This window comes from Erinaceus europaeus, chromosome 11 (genome assembly GCF_950295315.1).
Source record: "Erinaceus europaeus chromosome 11, mEriEur2.1, whole genome shotgun sequence".
In the NCBI taxonomy this organism is placed as follows: domain Eukaryota; kingdom Metazoa; phylum Chordata; class Mammalia; order Eulipotyphla; family Erinaceidae; genus Erinaceus; species Erinaceus europaeus.
The window spans coordinates 82,344,277-82,360,970 of NC_080172.1; the positions used below are offsets into that span (position 1 = coordinate 82,344,277).

The following is a 16,694-nucleotide window of genomic DNA, read 5'->3' on the forward strand; positions in this document are numbered from 1 at the left end:
AGTAATATATATGGAGGGAGGGGGGCAGAGGGAAAAGAACCAAAAGCAGGAAAAACATGGTTTTTAAATAGAATCTGGTCTGAAAAAAGCTCTAGGAAAAATATATATTTTTTCACACACATTATACAAATATTTACTTTTTGCTGTTGGCTTCCTTCACTTTTCTTCCTGCCACCATTTTATTAATATTTGGGGTTTATTTTATTTTATTTTATTAGTGTTTTATTTTTTAGTCCAAACTTTCTAATCTAAGCTTTTTTAGTCTAAACTTTCTAATCTAAGCTGTAATCAAACTCTCCTCCTTTTCTCTAATTTAATGCTCTTATTTAAATTTCTTTTTGATTTCTACCTTATAAATCATTCTCACTGCCAACATCCTGGGATGTTTTCAGTTTTTATTGATGTTTTTTGTTTTGTTTCGTTTTGTGCCTTAGAACTCTCATCCACTGTCTAGCTTGTCTGTCTACATCTTGACCACTGGATTCAAACTTCTGATGGGGAGAAAAAAGACTTCAACCCTCTCCTTTTATAGAATATGGGTGATTTTTTTGTATTGTTTCCACAGACACTCATATTGCATATGTCCTGCTTTTCTTTTTTTTTTTATTTTTTATACTTATTTATTCCCTTTTGTTGCCCTTGTTGTAGTTATTATTGATGTTGTTGTTTTTGGATAGGACAGAAAGAAATGGAGAGAGGAGGGGAAAACAGAGAGGGGGAGAGAAAGATAGACACCTGCAGACCCGCTTCACCACCTGTGAAGCGACTCCCCTGCAGGTGGGGAGCTGGGGGCTCAACCCCGGATCCTTACACCGATCCTTGCGCTTTGTGCCACCTGCGATTAACCCACTGCGATACCACCCGACTCCCATGTCCTGCTTTTCTATCATATCTTCCTACCTAATATTTCCTCTTCTGCATGTTGAGAATAGTTGAAACTTTTTTCTCCTAAAATATGAACTTGACCTTTCATCTTCCCCTCCTAACCTACTTTTCCTGAACATCAAAATCTATGTACAAAATATTTCTATCAGTCTATCAGCACAAATCCTTTCTTCAAATCCGGTATTCAATAGTTAAGAACACTGTCGGTTCTACTTTAAATGAGAGCCACAGTTTAACCAATTTCCCCTACCTTCAGTTCTACTTGGACTCAAGCCACCACTATTTCTCAACCAGGTTACTGCAACAAAATCCTATCTAGGCTCTCTGCTTCCATGACTACAAAGCATGCTAAGTCATTATCACTTCACATTTAAAATATTTCAATGATTTCCTATTGCACCCAGAATAAAAATCAAGTCCCTAAAATGGCCTATCAGACCTTACATGAATTAGCATCTGTTACATTTTCAATAATCTCTCCTGATAATTTTACCTTCAGTCCTTCCTATATAATCACACTGACCTTGCTGGTAAAATATTGACATTTTAGCTCAGATACATTCCACTTCAGGGACTTTTCACATTACCTAATATGCTTTTCCCATTACCATCTTCAGTGGCTAACTCCCACTTCTCACTTGAGGCCTTCTTATTAAGGTTACCTTCATAGCCCAATTCTAAATAGTAACCTATTGTCCCTTAGCAATCTTTATTCTCCTTCCTGCTATATTTTCATTCCATAGCATTTATCCCTGTGGTTATCATAAGAAAGTATCCCTCAGACCTCCATTTACACAAGCAAAATTGGCCAAAGGTCCCAGCTATTATACTGTAAAACCCTTCCCTGGATTTGTGTTAAAACCATGCCTCTCAATGTCTGTTCTCAGTGGGTGATTAAAGAATGCAACAATGCTAAAACCGGGTCATTTCAGGGAGACACAGTACCCCAATGGCTGATTTTGGCACCAGAACTGACAACCTTGCCAGTCTTCTACAGACTACACAACAGATTAGACTGTTGACACACAGCTTTCCCTCTTCTCCTTCATCCAGGTCAGACATGTACTGGGCTCTCCCAGATTTTCCCAGATCCAGTCACTTCTGCCTAGCCCCCTATTTTCATTTATTTATTTGTTTGCTTATTTTGCTTATTTATTTATTTATTTATTGACACCAGGGTTATTACTGGGGCTCAGTGCCTATACCGCTCCCAGTGGTGGTTTTTTGTTTGTTTGTTTGATTGATTTTGTTTTGTTTCATTTTGTTTTGATAGGATTAACAGAAATTGAGAGGGGAAGAAGGGATACCAAGGGAGAAAGAGTGACCTCTACAATGATCTTCCCCCTGCAGGTGGACACAGGGAGGGCAGATCTGGGAAGAGGGGTTGAACCGCATCTCCTTGCTCATGATAGATAACATGTTCTCTCAACCTTGGTGCTCCACCATCCAGCTCCCCATTTTCTTTCACATGGTGATTCCTTGAAAAAATCTGGAACAGATAATATTTATCTTGTCATCAATTTCTCAGAGAATTCAGATTAACAAAATTATCCTTTCACTTGTTACATTTTGCTTATTGCATGTTTATATTTTGTCTACTAGAACATAAGTTCCCGGAGAGTCAGAAATGTTGTTCACCCATGTATCCTAAACAGCTAGCACAGTGCTAGCACATTGCAAGTGCTTAATAAATATGTGAAGAATATATGAGGAAATGTACCCTTCTTATCCTATAGTCTTGTCAATATTTCCATTTTATAACTAAAAATGAATAATACTAAAATTTTTAAAAATATTTACTTATTTATTTCCTTTTGTTGTCCTTGTTGTTTTGTTGTTGTAGTTGTTGGTGGATAGGATAGAGTGAGGAGGGGAAGACAGAGAGGGGGAGAGAAAGATAGACACCTGCAGACCTGCTTCACCACCTGTGAAGCGGCTCCCCTGCAGGTGGAGAGCCGGGGGCTCGAACCGGGATCCTTACGCTGGTCCTTGCGCTCTGTGCTTAACCTGCTGCGCTACCACCTGACTCCCAATAATACTAAGTTTTTTAAAAATTGCTAAAAAAAAAAAGAAAGAAAAGAAAAGAAATCCCTGGAAATGGAGAAGAGTATCAGGTGGTAGCAAACCTGGCTAAGTGAACACACTAGAGTGGACAAGGGGGGAAGCTTCATGAGTGGTGGAGCAGGGCTGCAAGTGTCTCTCTGTCTCTTTCCCTGTCTCTGTCCTCCCTCTCCTCTCAATTTCTCTGTTTATATTTAATAATAAATAAAAATAATTTATGAATAAAATGCTTAAATTATTGGCAATTGTTAGGAAATCAACTAGGTAAACAAATAAATATAAGGTAACACCAATCACTGGACATAATGGATTCACAACTCTGCTTCCTTCTAAAGTCCCTGATATTTTCATTTTGTCTAGTTCTCTCCCACACAAGAAGCCTTTTGGGTTTTCTCATAGCAGAAATGAAATTTGAGAAGTAAATTGTTTTTAGGAAAAGATCCAAACTAATAATTGGATTACTGCCTTTTTCTTCTGGACAGCAAATATGCAGGTCTGACTGACTTATTTATCACTACTGTTCTCTTGTCTTTAATTTCTGCCAGAATCTTCAGATAAACACAATAAAAAATTTTATAGGTTTGATTTTTTTTTAAGTTAAATGTTCATCCACTAACAAGCAAATGTAACCTAATGATCAATTTCACTATTCTCTATTCTCCTTAAAAGTTTTTGGTGATATGTGAGCAAGTACTACTTGCTGAAACTATTGTCAGGTATAATTTAATTTTTCTTCCGGAGCACTGCTTAGTTCTGGTTTATGGTGGTGCAGGGAACCGAACCTGGGATCTTGGAGCCTCAGGCATGAGAGTCTTTCCATAACCATTATGCTATCTCTTCTACCCTAATTTAAAATTCTTGAAACTTGGGTTTCATCATAAGTTCTATATTGGGTAACCTCTAATGAAGTTATTGGGGTTGTTTGTTTATCTATAGTTTCTAAGATTACCTGAAGGAGATTCCCAGAGGGCTCTATTTGGAGGAGTTTGGATCCATCTTTAAGAGCTGAGAAGACAGGTTTTCCTCACACAAACTGATTTAACCTTCAGTTTGTGTCTCACTTTCCCCTATTTCCATTTCCTTTCCAAAGCTTAATGAATGGCCATGGTGAAGTCAGAACCTAGTTTTCAATCCTGGCTTTATCACTTACTATGTGGCACATTACCTCTCTGTACCTCAGTATTCTCATTTTTAAAATAGGGATGATATATATCTGAGTTGATGGATATTAACTTTCTTGTGGCAATCATTTTACAATATGAATAATCAAACAATTATACTGCACACCTTAAGCTTACATAGGGCTATATGTCAATTATATTTCAATTAAACTGGGGAAATGAGGGATAATAGTACCTAGCTCCTTTTACCTTATAAGAAATATAGGGTGTAAGATGTTTGCCCACAGAGAATACTCAATAAATATTGACTATTGTTATCATATTGACAATGCAAAGGAAATTAAACTACTATGTGCTGTATTTGGATTATCTCTTTATCTTCTTTAGTTGAATATTGAAAGAAAGATGCTTGAGAGCATCAAACACACAACAGAGGAAGAAAGTAATTGAGGATTACCACACCAAAACTATACTAGCATAATGGCAGGGTCGGGGAAGTCCTTTGTAAAGCTTCCCATCCTCTGCTTTGACCTGAAAGTATACTGCTTGCTTTCCTTTTTCTAAGAGGTAAAGGAATATTCACACATAGGGTCAGACTGCATGAGTTACAGAATATCTCACCACACTGAAAAGCTCAATCCTTTCTCTTGCGTAATTGGTGAGGTCAAAATGGACACCTTCCCGAAAGCAGAGTGTCATTTCTTGAACAAGGGCCAAGAAAGAACTGCATTCCATTGAAGTCCCAGGCAGGAAGCAACAGAGGGTGGTACTTAATGTTTAAACCACATTGAACACAAGGCTGGTGGGCCAACTTCCTAATATTCACACTAACATCTTTGATTTTTCTTTGACTTAAATTCCAAAGTTTGTAAAACTGCTGAAGTGGGAGTAGAAAGGAGGATTACCAGCTGCAGATTTAACACTATTCAATTCTGAAGTAACTATAGGGTTGGGGGAGATAGCATAATTGTTATGCAAAACACTTTCTTACCTGAAGCTTCTAAATCCCAGGTTCAATCCTCAACTCCCATCACAGAAAGTAAGAGCTGAACTGTGAACTGGTTAAAAATAAAAGAAACAATAATAAGGTATCTGTAAGATTGTTTTCTTATCTAGCATCTACCAGAGGAATAAAGTCAAGCAAGTGATTTGGCCCAGTCAAGGTGAGGCTCCCTTGTTGTAAGCGCTAGAGAGAGCAGAGTGCAAGTAAACTTTGCACAAGCCCACATTGACAGACACAGAGGTGGCTGCATGTCGCTCTAGCAAGGGCTGATTAAACACTCAACGCGTCGGCTCCCTGTGCCACTCCTAGTAAATAATGAATTGGGAAGGGAACAGTTAATAAGAAAATGTGCCTCGCTAACCATGCACATTACAACAAAGAGCTGGCAGCTCCTGAAGGAAAAGGGCTTGTGCCGCTGCCGTTCAAACTTGTCAGTCAACTTGTGCCAGCAGCCTCAGCGTCTGCCTCCCCAGCACACCCTCATTACATGTGTCTGTCTGGCCTGATCTGTACATCTGCTCTGAGACGCTGCTGCCGAAGCAAGTAGAGTTGGAGATTTCTGCTTTTCTCAGTGGTGCAGAGAGAAAATTTCTCCTTGCTTCTCCTCTGTCTCCAGCTGCTCTCCCCAAAGGAGGCTCCTGCTTTATGGTAGCTTTGGACTTCCTACACCGTGTGTCTGCCCTTGACTTCTAGAATGGAAGAAGCTGAGCTGGTGAGAGAAAGACTTCAGGCCATCACAGTAAGTCTGCACACAGTTATAACTCATGAAGGTGGTTACTTAGACGAAGGGCAGGCACATTGCCTACTGCCCCTGCTGCTGAGCCCCTATAAATGGAAAAAACAGAACTGTCATCCTTCATAGATATGTCTCTGCCACTCTCTTAGCCCTTGTGACCTTCTGTAACTCTTGGATTTCTGAGGGAATGAATACCTGAGGGAAGGGTAAATTCTGGTTTTCTCAAGAAACTGTTTTAAACACCAATCAAAAGCTTCTAATGTAGTTTAATTACTTGTTACTCGTCTTCCAAATACCTTGAAAGTCAACTTTTCCTTAAATTTGTATATGACAAAAAAAACAGATGAAACAAACCCCCTAGCTTGGAAACTTTTTTCAAAACATTCAACATAGAAAAAGTTAGGATTAGGATATATATATATATATATATATATATATATATATATATATATATATAATCTTTGAAAGGAAGAGAGAAAAGGAAATAAGACAATCTGAAAGTTTTTATTTGCAGTAGGTTAATATGCTCCAGAAAATAGAATAAAAATATATTGAATGTTGTTGTGTTTAAGCTAAGTATTAAACAAGACAAAGTAGGTAAACACACATATCAGATTAATTCTAAAGTATCAGTTTCCAGTACAGGCAAGAACTGAATAAGATATTGATAAAGGAATGTAATGTATGCAATGGAATGGATTTAAAAAATATTTCATTAATACCAGGAAGGTAAACAGTACATTTTATTATATTTGTTCTGGTAATCAAAGCAAAAAATGAATTACTTTCCTTAAATGAATCAACATTTTTAAGAGTTTATAAAATTCTTTATCTTAAACTCTGTGATACAGTCATTTATCACTGGCTATAACATGTGAATAAGTAACATTTCTAAAGAAAAGAAATCTTGGAGATCAACATTCCAGTTTCTTAAAATTTTCTGCCTTTGAAAATTACCTGTCAGAAAGAAATGTTCTGTTTTAAAAATAAATGCTACATGTGAATAGGAAGACACCTCTCCCCCCCTTTTAAATTTTCATAGTATAAATGTAGTACAAATCCCAATTTAGGATTTTTACTGATTGGATACAATTTCTCCATTCAACCTACAAAAAACTCAATAAAGTGAAATATTTTCTTAACCAGTGGTAAAGAAGCTCACAGCAGCTAAGGTTGGCATCTTATTGTAAGGCAATGTTTTTGAAATAGCTAACTTCAAATTAGCACATTTCCCTTTCTTCTGGAAACTTTGGTTTGGCTTGTTCCTTGTTTTGTTTTGCTCTTTTTTTGTTCAATTCAACCAACATTTCAGATGTCTGCTTTAAGGGACAGGAACTGGGGCCTGCTCTGTTGTTTTTGGCGTGGGCTTTTGCAGTACAGCTGTTGTCTAAAGGTTACTCTATTAGACTGTGTGAGTTGTGTGGGCACAAGCTCAGCTTTTTCTGACGCTTCTATCTCCTAATTAACTAAATGAAATCATATACCTGATCAAATATACAAGTACACTCTTGTCAGACATTTTCTCCTTGGGATTGTAGTACATTCTTACTTAATCTCTTATTATCTCTAGTGCACCCTATAACATATATTAGACAGCAAGTATCTCAAAGGTATGATTACATTCAGCTATTCAGGAAGACTAGGTATTTTCACTGAGGTTCCAAATGCCAACAGAGATAGTTACACCAGAGTCATAATGCCTTATAAGCAGATAATAAAACAAGTAAGTTCCTGTTTATACTGGTGGACTTTTTTTAACAATAAAAAAAAATCTGGAATTACTCTATTAGCAAATCCCATTATGAAGAATTAAGTAAGTCTCCAAAGTAAAATCACACATTATATCACAAAGTTAATATATTTGTTAAAGCTTCATAAAAAAAATCAGAAAAAGTTTATGGCAATGCTTTTCCATTAACCTACAGCTTACTAGGTAAGTCTAGTCACATTTGTCATAACCTAAAGGAAAAATGGAAAAGTGTTGTGTCCATGGAAACAACACATCCACTCATCTCCCTTCTGAACACCATGGGAAATGCCAGCTTTCTCCACCCTTGCTTCTCCAGGAAGCTACCTCAGCTATTTCCCTCCCACCTCTGGCAAAATTAAAGCACATACCATTCAGAGTCTTCAAGGATTATCTCATTTATAGAGGTACTTAAAATCTTCATCCCTCTGACCTAAGCTAAAATTCAACAACAATCTTCTCATTTTTATTACTTTTCTATTTTCCTAAAACAAAGCAATTTTTGTGTATTTTCAAGAAAAAAAAAAGTTGTAAGATCACAGCCTAATGCTCACAAATAGAGCAGCAGTCAGACTTCATTTTACTAGAGGGGAGAACTTTTTAAACTCTAAAAACTTACTTTCTACATTAACTTTTCCCTCTCAAATTCATGGCTATGGGATAAAGTAACCTTCACTCAAAACTATTCCACCTGCTTCTTAGTGTAAAGTCATTATTTGCAATGTAGTGTATTGAAAAGACAAGTGTTTATGTCTAAAATATGACAGACCCAAGCATCACTTTCATTTCTAACAAAGAAAAGATTAAACACAGTAAGTAGATGGAATGTGATACTCAGACTCTCAGACTGAAAACTAAATTAATAAACGGTATCATTCATTTTTCCTATCCTTAAGTTGAATTTTATATTATTCAGGGGTAGATAGCATAATGGCTATGCAAAGAAACTCTCATGCCTAAGGCCACAAAGCCTCAGGTTCAGTTCTCTGCATCACCATAAGCCAGAGCTGAGCAGTACTCTGATTAAGAAAAAGAAAAAATAAGAGTTTTATATTAGTCAGATATCTTCTTAAAGACTTAAATAAAAATAGTTATGGAAGTACACAGGAACAGTTGTTTAAAAGAGACAGTCTGAGTGTGGTAAATAAGGATTCTACCCTGTTTATACACATACCAACTCTTCCCTACTAAATTAATGATCAAAATATACCTTGGACAAGAGTTCACTTTTCTACTAGAAATTGAAAACAGTGTGACTTCAGATTGGTTGAATATCACATTGACTAGAAAGTCTCTTAAGACTCTTTTCAAAGTTAATACCTATTTTACCTAACAGGCTATTTTTTTAATACAAATGGAACGTTACTGAAAGACAAATAATTAGAAATTTGCTATTAGTATTACTAAAATTGATAATACCAATGTCTCTGGCATTTGAGGGAGGAATGAGATCAAGGACAGTTATCCCTGTAGCATTCCTCCCCGGAAGTAAGCACAGCCCACACAAAGAAACATTGAAAAGGCCCAGGAGAATTCTCTTCCTAAACAGAAAGATTCCCTTAGCATTAATAATACTCCGCATACTCCTGACATCCTCCTCCACAAGGAACACATTTTCTTATCTCCACTTCTCCAGTGACATTAGAAAATACTGTTATAATACATTGGCTTAGTTCAGTGTTTGATAGAACATTCATTACAGACTAAAAAATGTTAGGTTTTTAGAAAAAATATAGTTCAGTTTCCAATGTTAATCTTAAATTTGGATTTTTTTAAAATAAGAATATTTACTGACTTTCCATTTGGCTACTGCAGTTTTGAGCTATAGGCTATGCATTTTTTTGTAATGATGTGTTGCTTATTACATGTTTTTATACTGTGAGTAAAACTGCAGGTGTTTTACAAAAAAAAAAAAAAAAGAAAATCCTGTTACTAAACAGTATATCAACAATAGGACTACAAACTCCTTGGTCTTAAACTGGCTAGAGGTCATAGACTCACAAAAACAATATTCTTTGAAGGATGAACTCAAAAGAATTCTGAAAACTAGGATTTGTACCTAGCTGAGGGGAAAAAAAGAAAGAAAAAAGTGGACATTTTTTTTTAAATTTTTTTAAATATTTACTTATTCCTTTTTGTTGCCCTTGTTTTATTATTGATGTCGTTGTTGTTAGATAGGACAAAGAGAAATCGAGAGAGGAGGGGAAGACAGAGGGGGGAGAGAAAGCTAGACACCTGCAGACCTACTTCACTGCCTGTGAAGAGACTCCCCTGCAGGTGGAGAGCCTGGGGCTCTAGGGATCTTTAAGCTGGATCTTGCGCTTTGCTTTGTGCCACCTGCGCTTAATCAGCTGCACTACCACCTGACTCCCAACATTTTAATTTTTATCCACGTTTACCTTTAATCTTTAAGATTACATTATCCGTCCATCATCTCACTCCTGTACTCAATTAGGGGCTGTTGGGCACCTACTATTAACACCTGCTTTTGAGCAATACCACCTACTATTTGCTAGACATTATGTGCTTAAATGAAATAAAGATTTTCAGGAGGAAAATGAGAGTTAAGTTACAGTTTTCAGCAGACTAGTCCAGATGGGCCTCATAGAGAGGGTGACTTTTTTTTTTCTTTAAGCTAGAGAAATAGAGGCAGAGAGAGAATGAAAGAGACCACAACACCAACGCTCCCTTCAATATAGTGAATGCCAGGGTTGAATTTGGATCACATATATGTCAAAGCAGAATACTATCCAAGTAAGCTATTTTGCTGGCCCAGAGAAGGAGACTTTTGAGCACAGAAGTAAAGGAGGTGAGTTCTACCAAAAGTTAGATCATAGTAACAAGCACAAGAACAGCACCTGCCTAGCAATGACTCCATTTGGAATGAAGCCATATAAAGCCCCAGCACTGAATTTAAGCAACAGAGCCAGATTTGCCAGCCAAAGTGACTCGTGATGCAAAATAATAAGGAGCTCTCACATTTCCCCCAGCCACTCCCTATTTCTTTCCATTCCCAAAGAATTTTTTTTTCTAGACTTGTGATTGTAGCAAATTAGCACACAGAAAATTATCTGTGTGTTTATTTTTACCAAATCACTGCTCTGCTCTGACTTTTTTGGTGGTGCGCTGTTGAATTTGACAACTTGGATCCTCAGGCATGAAAGCCTTTTGAGTAACTGTTATTCTTCCCCCCTATCCTGAATCAGAAAATTCTTCACATAAATCAGAAATCTACCCATGACAAAGATCAATCATAAAGAAATAACATAAACATACATAAATTCTAGTTACTTTTTTACACTTAGATCGACTATCACTACACACCCCAGTTCATAAAACCTTTGATGACTTCAGAGCAATATCTGCTACAAAATTTATGGAGACCCCATTCAAAAAGGATTCAATTTGTGAAGATAGTAAATAGCAGAGCATGAATCTAAGTACTGGGTCCTTCTAACCTTAATGGTTTGTATGACTTCACAGGTCATATGGCCAAAAGACTGATCATAATTCTATTTCTCTGGAAAGCCATATATATTTTCTCCCATTCACTATGACTGTACAATGAGAGAATATATATAAGAATCTAGATCTTGACTAAAGCCATTGTGTGTTCAGTTTTTTTTTCAAGAGTTCTTAATGCTCCTTAAACCAATAATGCCTAAAAGAACTCAAAGTGCACCATCTTCAAGCAGTATATGTCAGGGTTAAGGTGAAATAGCAGGAAAAACGTCCAATTTGTCATGAACATCCAAACCAGACACATAGCAATGACACATAGATATGTATAGAAATCTCCTAAACAGGGAGTTGGGCTGTAGTGCATCGGGTTAAGCGCATGTGGTGAAAAGCACAAGGATTGGGATAAGGATCCTGGTTCAAGCCCCAGGCTCCCCACCTGCAGGGGAATCGCTTCACAAGCAGTGAAGCAGGTCTGCAGGTGTCTTCTCTCTCTCCCCCTCTCTGTCTTCCCCTCCTCTCTCCATTTCTCTCTCCTATCCAACAATTACGACATCATTAACAACAACAATAAAACAACAAGGGCAACAAAAGTAAATAAAGAAATTAAAAAATATATTAAAAAAAAAAAGAAATCTCCTAAATAAAGAAGTTCTGTGCCAGAATATCCGCACAGTTTTCCGTACTGTACTTAGATTACACATTTCTTCCAGAGAAGGAAAGATTTCTTCACACAAATGTGCTATGCCACATTTCTTTGCCAAACATAATAGCCCACCCACAAAGGATACCATGTGATGAGGTATAATAATTATGATGGCTTATTAAGGAAACTGCTTTCTGATAACAGAGGAGTTTTTTTCCAGTGTGCTACAGAATGATAATGCTACTTTGCTGTACTCACAAGGATACCCATGAACTTTCTGGACAGTACTGGGTAGTCAAAAGGAAAAGCTACTTCTTTAGAACACTATAACTAAAACTAATCTCAGTGTAAGCATCTAGCTAAAGTTTAAACAACTGCAGCATAGGTCAGTGCTAAAACTGAAATAAGATGTCCACTTCCTAATCTCTAGTTATAAACTTCCTAACTGACTTAATAAAAAGTTAAGTTATGATAGATAGATAGATAGATAGATACCATATATGAGTTTAATACTTAAGATTATGTGAGTATATGTAAGACTGTATGCTAATAGTTAAATTTATTTAGATGGAAGCGGTGTCATTTGGGGAAGAGACTGAAATTTCACTGCCTCCTAAGTTCACTCACTGGAAACCTTGTGGGATGTCTACCATAAGCTACCTTAAGAACATTTGTACTTACGGTTTTTATGCAAAACCCCAGTAATTCAGTCAAGCCATGTATTACATAAGCAAGGTTATCTGCTGAAGCTCTCAACAGAAATAGAAAGTGGTTCCTATTGTAAGGACCAAGTTTTTTAATGTTCAGCTGCCTTGGTGATTGGCATTTGGTGATATAAAATATTAAAATGGACTGGAATAGTCTACAAGCACAACTCTAGAATACAAACAACATCTAAGCAAAGTCATTTTGAGATTTTAATTACTGGGTTGCTGGAAAAGTCATGATGCATTTCTGCATAGAAAAAATACATCATAACTTTCCAACAACCCAATACTAACCCTTAACACTTAAATGTCTTAAACATAACAATTAAATTTTTCACACTCATTATCTCATGTGTTCACTATTATCTCATTTGTTCAATATTTTTGCAAGCCAATGTTGCCTTCCCCTTTTTATCAGTGGAAAGCAAAAGGCCAAAAGAAGTTCATGGATTCATCAAGTAAAACTTTAATCCATTCCTTTGAGCAGCTGATTCTTTAATCACATCACAGTAAAATCTAATCTAATGGGGGGGGAGGGTTGAACCTATGCATATTGACATATGTGTGCTCAACCAGGTACACCACCACCACCACCATGCTCACTCCTTAATTATGCAGGAACATGTTTTGTGTTTCTTGTTTATGCTTGTTTTGTCACTTTATTAGAACAAACAAAAAAGAAAAAAGGAATAAATGAGTAGAACACAAATTTATAAATTGGATTCTACTTAAGAGATTTGTTAGTATGTATTTTAAGACTTAAAAAGACTAGAATTGATTCAAAATTTTGTGTTTAAGTTTTATCATAACTATTAGTGATTACCACTTATAATTCCCAAGACTAACTTAAAATTTTAAGTATTTCAAAGCCACAGGCAGAAATAAGGCCAGGAGAAAGTCAGAGATCTCTTTCTCCGTGTTCCTGTTCTTTTTACACAATGCTAAAGAGATAGTTACACAGTTCCTATTTGAAAACTTCAATACCAGGTAGAAAAATATCTCCCACTCTTTTCCATCTGTGAGTGACTCTTTATGCCATAAGTTCTGAGATAATGTACCATAATTGTTCAATTTCCACTAATCATCTTAACTCTAACTTAAAGTCAAACAACTTGCAATTTTTTTCCTTTTGTAAATTAATTTATGAGAGAGAAAAATGAACCAGAACATCACTCTGGTACATGTGAATCAAACAGGAATCAAACTCAGGACCTCATGCCTGAGAGAGTGCAATGCTTTATCCATTTTGATCATCTATCATATCAAATGCTCATTCTAGTTTCTGTTAAATATCAGTGTCACACTTAAAATTTCATTTTGTGTGTTGAACAGAATTGTTCAGTACAGAGTCCTTAGTATCATGGCACCACTTGTTTATAAAGTTGTAGTTCTACTAAACTATTTAGAAATTAATAAGGTATAGAATTATAAAAATGAAGTTCAAGACTAATTCCAACATATATTACTCAAGGAATTTGGTATATTCTGTAGTCCTTCTATTAATTGTCTAAATTTCAGAATTAATGTGAAAGCTCAGTATTTAGATGTACAGTTAATATATAAAAATCAATAGTTTTCTGGGAAAAGTTAGAAAACATAATATAGGGGTTGTATTGTTATGTGTAAAACTGAGAAATGTTCTGCATATACAAACTATTGTATTTACTGTCAAATGTAAAACATTAATCCCCCAATAAAGACTTTTTTAAAAAAGAAAACATAATATGAAAATATTTCATTTCTAGTAGCTATACAATTTTAAAAGACATTAGAAAACCTCAAGTAGAAATCTGATTTATCTGAAAAAAATCTGAATTTTTATACCAAATAAGGAAATGCATATGACTTATACAGTGGAATTTTACTACCCTATAACATATAGGTGTGAAGAAGCACACTACTCCTTGAGTTGACTGCTCTTCACCTGCAAGGGGGTCGCTTCACAAGCAGTGAAGCAGGTTTGAAGGTGTCTGTCTTTCTCTCCCCATCTCTGTCTTCCCCTCCTCTCTCTGTTTCTCTCTGTCCTATCCAACAACAATACCAATAACAACAATAATAATAATAACAACAGCAACAATAAACAACAAGGGCAACAAAAGGAGAAAAGTAGCCTCCAGGAGCAGTGGGTCTATAGTGCAAGCACCAAGCCCCAGCGATAACCTTGGAGACATAAATAAATAAATAAATAAACAAACAAACAAAAATAATTCACATAGTCCCATATATTTATTTATTGGGTAGAGAGAAATCAATAGGGAAGGAGAGAGAGAGAGAGACAGAGACAGAGACAGAGAGAGAGAGAGAGATCTGCCACACCACTTCACCACTTGGGAAACTTTCCCCCTGCATGTGGGGGCTGGGAGTTTGAAGCCAGGTTCTTCTGCACTGCAACATGTGCTCTCCCTATTGGATATGCCACTGCCTGGCCCCTGCTTCAAATTAATTTAAGCTTAATAAAATGTCAATCAAAATCTCTTAAGCAAGTTCGCTGTTGGTGGCATCATAAATTGTTAAAAAAAAAAAAAAAACAGTCTGGCAATTAATATGAGAAAACTGAAAACTGTTTTAACTCTTGATCTAGAATTTCACTAACAAGGAAAATTTACTCAGGCTGGTGAAATAGCTCACTTTGATAGCGTGCTGCTTTACCATGTCCATAACTCAAATTCAAACCTGTCCCCCAATGCGCTCAGGAATAATTTGGTGCTATGATCTCTTTCACTTTCTCTGTCTCTGCCTTCTTTGTCTCTACCTTAAAAAAAAATCAGAAAAAGGAAGCTTTACTACCACTAATAATAATAATATAAGAACCACAGGTGGATTCCTAAGATAGTCACAAGAAAGTAGCTTCTTAAATTACATAAGTGAAAGCTAACTCACTATACTAAGATAGGGATGTGGTGGCTGAGTACAGTGAGTATATACACACAGTAGACAACTGAATAAAGAAGTCAGATAATTGCATATTACTAAAGTAATTCTAATTTTACATGAACTATACTAGAGCCCCCAGCCCCCCCACCCCCTGTGGAGTAGTCATTTCACAAGTGGTGAAGCAAATCTGCAAGTGTCTATCTTTCTCTTTCTCTCTCTGTCTTCCCCTCCTCTCTCAATTTCTCTCAGTCTTAGCCAATAAATAAATAAATAAATAAAATAAAAAGGCTACCAGGAGCAGTGAGCTTAGTGATGATCCTGGAGGAAAAAAAAAATTGGGCAGAAAGTACTATATTTGACCACATATATCAGATATTTCATAAAAACAACGAATTGAAATTCTATTTTGTTCAATTCAAAATAGAAAAATCTTTTTGTTATAATATTCATAATTACTAAGGGGTATGATGATAGACACTATCTTGTGGAAAATGCAAGTTAAAATAATTGTTTTCCTTAATAACATTGAGCAATCTGTATCAAGAATTTTCAAAGCATCTTAGCCTCTTGACTAGCTTCTAGGAAGCTACCCTGAAGAAATAATAAGAGAAGATAACAAAAGTCTTTGAACAAGGAACATTATCACACAGCTACTTATAATAACAAAAGGTTGTAAATCTAAAATTAAAAGGTAGGAAAAGAAGACTAGTCAGACTGTGATATTTTGAATAAAGTACAATAGTTTTATTAACAAAATTTAGTTGTATAGGGAAAAGAACATGTATGGGTCTCCTTGTGTGGTATATGCCAGTATGTTTGTGAGAGTTTTCATATATGTTGCTTAGGCATATTGAAAAACAGACTGGAAGAATATGCACCAAATTGCTGACAGTAATGGACAGAAGTTAAGAAAGAAAAACAGAAAGGGAAAACCCAAAGTAGAATTTGGACTGAATTTGCTATACTGCACCAAAGTAAAGGACTCTGGGGAAGGACAGGGTGGAGCTTTCAGGTCGTGGTACGCGATGGTGGAGGAGCAGGCACCCAAGCTGGGGGCTGAGAAAATATTTTATTTTTAGATGTTTTAAAAATATTTATTCTCTTTTATTGCCCTTGTTGTTTTTTATAGTTGTTGTCATTGTTGGATAGTACAGACAGAAATGAAGAGAGGAGGGGAAAACAGAGAGGGAGAGAGAAAGACACCTACAGACCTGCTTCACAACTTGTGAAGTGACTCCCCTAGCAGGTGGGGAGCCGGGGGCTCCAACCGGGATCCTCACACCAGTCCTTGCGCTTTGTGCCATATGCACTTAACCTGCTGCGCTACTGCCCGACTCCCAAAATTTTACTTGATTGTCGATTTAATATTGACTTACAAAACTGTAAGATCATAGGGGTTTAATTCCTACCACCAGAGTTCTGTGTACCCGCCCCCTCCACTGAAAACTGCAATAG

At 36.3% G+C, this 16,694-nt stretch overlaps 1 protein-coding gene across 2 annotated transcripts in view; it reads left to right on the top strand.

The window, feature by feature from the left end:
* The first annotated feature begins 5,318 nt into the window (after positions 1–5,318).
* The window catches only part of PALMD (palmdelphin), a 70,621-nt gene continuing 59,245 nt past the window's right edge, over positions 5,319–16,694 (top strand). The window contains exon 1 of one of the 2 annotated variants that reach the window (XM_016190600.2): positions 5,319–5,809. In XM_016190600.2, coding sequence (XP_016046086.1) covers positions 5,765–5,809 — 45 coding nt within the window. In that variant the 5' untranslated portion in view covers positions 5,319–5,764. The remainder of the gene's footprint in view (positions 5,810–16,694) is intronic. The other variant, XM_007528579.3, reaches the window with a different exon arrangement.